This window comes from Watersipora subatra, chromosome 11 (genome assembly GCF_963576615.1).
Source record: "Watersipora subatra chromosome 11, tzWatSuba1.1, whole genome shotgun sequence".
NCBI lineage: Eukaryota > Metazoa > Bryozoa > Gymnolaemata > Cheilostomatida > Watersiporidae > Watersipora > Watersipora subatra.
This window is the reverse complement of record NC_088718.1, coordinates 43955294-43961338: the sequence shown is the minus strand read 5'-3', so window position 1 is coordinate 43961338 and position 6045 is coordinate 43955294. Positions and strand designations below refer to the sequence as shown.

The 6045-nt window shown below is 40.8% G+C and overlaps 1 protein-coding gene and 1 pseudogene across 1 annotated transcript; both read right to left on the bottom strand.

Moving 5' to 3' along the window:
• Positions 1–2284: 2284 nt before the first annotated feature.
• LOC137408113 (golgin subfamily A member 6-like protein 7) lies at positions 2285–2899 on the bottom strand (annotated as a pseudogene).
• Positions 2900–2902: 3 nt separating this feature from the next.
• Positions 2903–4704, bottom strand: LOC137408112 (golgin subfamily A member 6-like protein 22). The gene is made up of 5 exons (XM_068094504.1): positions 4618–4704; positions 4091–4165; positions 3466–3580; positions 3184–3383; positions 2903–3040 (listed from the first exon to the last, which is right to left on the bottom strand). The coding sequence occupies exons 1-5, from the start codon at positions 4702–4704 to the stop codon at positions 2903–2905; spliced, it is 615 nt and encodes a 204-aa protein (XP_067950605.1).
• Between the last annotated feature and the right edge of the window lie 1341 nt (positions 4705–6045).

Here is a 6045-nt window from a genome sequence, read left to right as displayed (position 1 = left end):
GAGTCTTAGCACGATAGACACGCACAATAAGTGGAATGGCTAGTGTGAGTAGCATACAGAGACTTGCTGGCTCCTTGCCGAGAGAACATAATCACAAAGCTGTTCTGCAGCACACTGAACTACTTCAGCCTTCAACACCATTTATTGGCAGTCAAAGCTGGTACGGATTTATGCCAGCTAAAACCTGGGAAATGCCAGTCGGTGGCCTGAGACCTGAGGAACTGAGACCTTAAACCGATTTAACCCCCGCGGAAGGCGATCTGACAACTGGTCAGAAAACCATTCCATGATGGACTCGAGCCTGTTAAAGTCCAACAATTGATGGAAAGACAACACAGAAAAGGTTCACCACTACAGCCCTACACAAGGTTGCAGTGAAGGAGCGTTCGGTTGCAGCTATCCAAAATTGTTACGAGGCCTTAGGGAAGCCGATGCCTGGGTACCTGGAAAACAGCCCAGTCATAATAGCACAACTCATGCTAAAACCGGCTATAACCAGGCTGCATTACTCGGAGTGCACTCAGAGACTAGCTCAATGAACCCAGAACTGTTGGTAGTCCAAGCCTGCTTCAGAAGCGGCAGGGCTGGCTTGCACAGTACCTTTTATTCTAGGCTGAATTAACACACCAAGTTTATACTCAAAGAGTGTTTTCCTCTGGAGGTTTTACCAGAATCAGCTGTATCTGCAGGATTCTATTCAATGCATAGTCTAATGTCTGCACCGAACCGGTCTTGTTTTGGTGAGCCTCCGGATCAGCCTGTATACACTCTACCTACCAAGTTGGGGAGGCGAGCGGGACAGACCTTAACATGGTCGACTCCCTCTCGATTTGACTGTTTTGTGTTCTAAGTTGCTTGCCTTCAGATGAGCCCGCAGACAACAGCTGACAGGATAAGCTAGCCCGGCATTTTAAAGAATAGTCACGACTTGCAAAAGTTTGCCATGCAGCCTCTAGTTTGATTTTGGCTAAAAAGCTGGAGGCGGCAAGCCGAGACTTAATGTTATGTTTCTCATAACTTGAAGTTTATAATGTGGTTATTTCAAAAGTTTAAAATACTGAGTTTTTCTAGTGTTTGAATAACAATAGTAGTTTATTCGTAACTTGAGATCAGACAAATGAATACAGAATGTGATTTCGGTTATATGGAAATATGTCAGGTTTATAGCTAAAAAAAGTATAAGTATCAAAAAGCTGTAATGAATGAAAAAATATAGCCTTTAGCTTTTCAATAATAGAATGATAGATTTCTTTGCTCTGAAGTATCTAAACATTTTCTGACGAAGTTAAAGACGTGATTAAATCTGTCTGTTACGGTTAGATCTGCGAGGGTTGTGTGCTCAATATTCATATCCGTAAGGGAGTCTGTAATTGCATCTCTGACTTCTTTGGGTAGCGGCTATTGATTGTGGTACAACTAGATCTGCTACCGCTATATGTGGCACAGGTACTGATGGTTGAGTCTCATCAGACATCTTAGGTTCCTCACTAAGGTTGCCATCTTCATCGGTAGAGTATCTTTTTTGTAACTGCCTCGCATGTTGTCTCCGGGTAGACCTTGTGGTACAACTTTCACATTCACACTGCGAGTTTCGTATAGTTTGGTAACTATAGCTAAAACCCATGTATAATGTCTAACTGGTTTTTTGTTTATAACAGTGCGCATAACAAGCATATCCTACTGTGTATATGTGTTTTCTTGATGCTATCTTGTGAGATTGGTCTGTATATGTTTGCCACTCTTGACTGGTGATGTAGTGCCAAGTGAGCTGGAGATAAACAAAGGGTGTCAAGCTTGCATTTGGTCAGTCTTCCATTTAGTAGCTGAATTGGTGAAAATCCTAAATTCCTTTGGCTATTGCTGCATCATGAGCTTTATTTAATTCAACAAATAAGGCAAATGGTACTGGCGTGCTCTGCAAAACATTGGGGTATCTGTAAGTTTGAAGTTTATTTCCAGTTGGTAGTCTTTGAGACATTAAAGCTTGTTCTCAAAAATCTCAGAGAATCCTTCACAAAACTGTTTGCAATCTATCTGTATTGATGTATTTGGGTGGTCTGTGGTGATTTTAAAAACTGTGTTCTCTGTTAATTTTTCCAGAATTAGGTCTGTTAATTTTCTATTTTTATCTAGCTTGCTCGTGTTCTTGTCCAGCGTGCTCTAGTTCTTGTCTAGCTTGCTCTTGTTCTTGTCTAGCTTGCTCTTGTTCTTGTCTAGCTTACTCTTGTTCTTGTCTAGTCTGCTTTTGTTCTTGTCTAGTTTGATCTTGTTCTTGTTTAGCTTTCTATTGTTCTTGTCTAGCTTGCTCTTGTCTAGTTTGCTCTTGTCTAGTTTGCTCATGTTCTTGTCTAAGTCGCTCTAGTTCTTGTCTAGTTTGGTCTTGTTCTTGTCTAGCTTGCTCTTGTTCTTGTCTAGCTTGCCCTTGTTTTTGTTTAGCTTGCTCTTGTTCTTGTCTAGTTTGATCTTGTTCTTGTTTAGCTTTCTATTGTTCTTGTCTAGCTTGCTCCTGTTTTTGTTTAGCTTGCTCTCGCTCTTGTTTAGCTGGTTCTTGTTCTTGTCTAGCTTGCTTTTGTTCTTGCACTTGTCTACCTTGCTGTTGTTCTTGTCTAACTTGCTGTTGTTCTTGTCTAAATTGCTTTTGTTCTTGACCAGCTTGCTCTTGTTCTTATCTAGCTTGCTCTTGTTGTGGTCTAGCTTGCTCTTGTTCTTGTTTACCTTTCTCTTGTTCTTGTCTAGCTTGCTCCTGTTTTTGTTTAGCTTGCTCTCGTTCTTGTTTAGCTGGTTCTTGTTCTTGTCTAGCTTGCTTTTGTTCTTGCACTTGTCTAGCTTGCTGTTGTTCTTGTCTAACTTGCTGTTGTTCTTGTCTAAATTGCTTTTGTTCTTGACCAGCTTGCTCTTGTTCTTATCTAGCTTGCTCTTGTTGTGGTCTAGCTTGCTCTTGTTCTTGTTTAGCTTGTTGTTGTTCGTCTCTTGCTTGCTCTTGTTTTTGTCTAGCTTGCTCTTGTTGTTGGCTAGCTTGCTTTTGTTCTTGTCTAGCTTGCTTTTGTTTTTGTCTAGCTAACTCTTGTTTTTGTCTAGCTTGCTTTTGTTCTTGTCTAGCTTTCTCTTGTTATTGTATAGCTTGCTTTTGTTCTTGTTTAGCTTGCTCTTGTTCTTGTCTAGCTTGCTTTTGTTCTTGTCTACCTTGCTCTTGTTCTTGTCTAGCTTGCTCTTGTTCTTGTCTAGCTTGCTTTTGTTCTTGTTGCGCTTATTCTTGTTGTTGTCTAGCTTGCTCTGGTTCTTATCTAGGTTGCTCCTGTTCTTGTCTAGCTTGCTCTTGTTCTTGTATAGCTTGCTCTTGTTTAGCTTGCTCTTGTTCTTGTCTAGCTTGCTTTTGTTCTTGTCTACCTTGCTCTTGTTCTTGTCTAGCTTGCTCTTGTTCTTGTCTAGCTTGCTTTTGTTCTTGTTGCGCTTATTCTTGTTGTTGTCTAGCTTGCTCTCGTTCTTGTCTAGCTTGTTCTTGTTCTTGTCTAGATTGCTTTTGTTCTTCTCTAGCTTGCTCTTTTTCTTGTCCACCTTGCTCTTGTTGTTGTCTGGCTAGCTATTGTTCTTGTCTAGTTTGTCGAGATTCTTTTTGCTAGAGCTGTATCAGCTTAATCAGTTGGTCCATTGCCTCTGCCATTATCTGATGACATAGTGTAAGAAAATAATTCTGTTTGATCTGTGGGCGTTAGTCTTTGTCGCCGATAGACTTCTGTTATGTTTCTCAATAACTTGATTTTAATTATGTGATTATTTTAAAGGTTTGAAATACGGAGTCTTTTTGGTGTTTGAATGACAGTAGTAATTTATTCATAGCTTGAGATAAGACTGATGAGTACAGAATTGAAGTTTGTTTATATCGCAATATGTTACTTTTATAGGTAGAAAAAGCATAAGTATTAAAAAGCTTTAATGAATGATAAAAATGTAGCCTTTAGATGTTCAATAATAGAATAATAGATCTCTTTGCTTTCAAGTATCGCAACACTTAACAAAAACAGAAGTCTGACACCTAAAGCATAGAGCCTGACAGCAATGGTTTTTGTTTTAACTAATCTTTCCTCCTGACGCTGTGTGGGTAGCTACCAGAGCTTCCGCTAATAGAAGAAGAGTGTGGTGGCTGATCGCCAGGACCAAAGACGAGCTAGAGAACACAGCTAATGCCCAGGCGAACAATGCCGAAAGCGGGCTAAGCCCTAACTCAGTAGAAGACACAGCTTGTGATAACACTTCTGTTTGATTGAGAATCAGCTATTGAGTCGACTTTACCACTGAAAGGCAGAGCCAAGCCACTTACAGGAGCTATGAAAATACTGCATGAGCGGCAAAGATCAGAGCACCTGGAAGTCTCTCATTGCGCGGTTTACCGTATATTTATTGCATCTTGAACTGTACTCCCATATACAGTTACTGTGAAATGTATATACATATATATATATATATATGTATATATTTATATATATATATATGTATATATTTATATACACATATTTATATATATATATATATATATACATATATATATATATATATGCAGGACAGATAGCGCAGTTGGTAAGGTATCGGGACAGTGATCATTAGGTCCGAAGTTCAAACAACGGCACCTTTCTTGTGGTCCTTAGACAAGACCCTTGCTTGTATAACATCTACAACCTCTATGATGGGTGCAATAACCAAAGCCATGCCTGCTCGGACATCGCCTGATCAAAATAGGTTCGCGCTGCCTGTAGCTGAACCACGAAAAGGCAGTGAACAATATGCTACTGGTTCAAAACAGATAAAATTGGCTCGAACTGATAACACAGACCTCATGCAGTACTACTTTATGAGTAAACGTCAAAAGTGGTGCTACATGGGAAGGATGCGTCAACTGTGGATAAACATGCACCCTGAATTGCCACTAACCGCTAAGCAACTCATAGCTCACAGGAGCAACATAATCAAGCAACACTTCATATCGGAACTTGCGATAGATGAAATTAGGGAACAGTTCACCCAAGTAACCTTGACCAATAAAGAGTGCATATCAACACACTGCCACACATACACAATCTTGTGTTGACTAATGGGTTGAAGTAGACATGCAAGCTCCTTGACCCAAGGGTGAAGGAGCTTGCAGAAAATATAATCAACAAAATGCCAGCTGCTAATGATTATGGAAGAAGGGTACCATGCTACGAAGAGTTAACAAGGCCATACCTAAGAAGCTGTTAGAAGACATTAACTTGGCACTGGAGTCAATCTCAACTGGATCGATCAGTGAGACTAATGCCTTAATATACAGTACAGCAGCTGTTGTCTTGGAGGAGATGGGTATTAAGCCACTGCCAACAAGGCTTCAAGCCATTCCATCCTGGCAGCTGAGGCTACAAAATAAGATCAAAGACTTGCGCAAGAAAGTTAGTAGGCTCAGTAAAATATGTAACCACAGCTTGGAGCGACCAAAGAGGAAAGCCACAATAGAAGCTCTAGAATCTGCGAAACATCAGCTAGTAGCACTCTCGGCAAGACTGAAGCGGTACACCAAAGAGCGGGATAACAAGAAAATTAACAAACTGGTCATCAATAATCCATCTAAAGTGTATTCCCAGTTCAAAAGGTGAACTGCAGAGGCCAATGTCAGATCCTCCTTGATCCAGCGCTTCAAAGTTCTGGAAAGACATCTGGGAGAAAGAGACTACTCATAACACCACTGCAAATTGGCTGAAGAGACTTAAAGAGAGCCATCAACACACTGTGGCCCAGCAAGGACTCACCATCAGCGAAGTGGACATCAAGTGCAGAGTGCAGCGTATGAAGAACTGGGCAGCACCAGGCCATGACATGATTCAAGCCTTCTGGTTGAAGAAATTGACATCACTTCACACTAGAATGGCTAGGCAGATGGAATGCCCAATGCGACAAGGTGACCATCCAGAATGGCTGACCAAAGGACAAACTGTACTTCTGATAAAAGATCCAAAGCAGGAGCCGATTTCCAAAAACTTTCGACAAATAACGTGCTTGCCCACCACCTGAAAACTG

Bases quoted from the DNA above. Each gene is read 5' to 3' on its own strand.
- LOC137408112 (XM_068094504.1), bottom strand. From the start codon at position 4,704: ATGGCTTTGGTTATTGCACCCATCATAGAGGTTGTAGATGTTATACAA. The intron at 4,166-4,617 runs GTTTGAACTTCG...TGTGTTCTCTAG, and splicing joins ACCACAAGAAAGGTGCCGTT to CTCGTCTTTGGTCCTGGCGA. The intron at 3,041-3,183 runs GTAGACAAGAAC...CAAAAACAAAAG, and splicing joins TAGACAAGAACAAGAGCAAG to CAAGCTAGACAAGAACAAAA.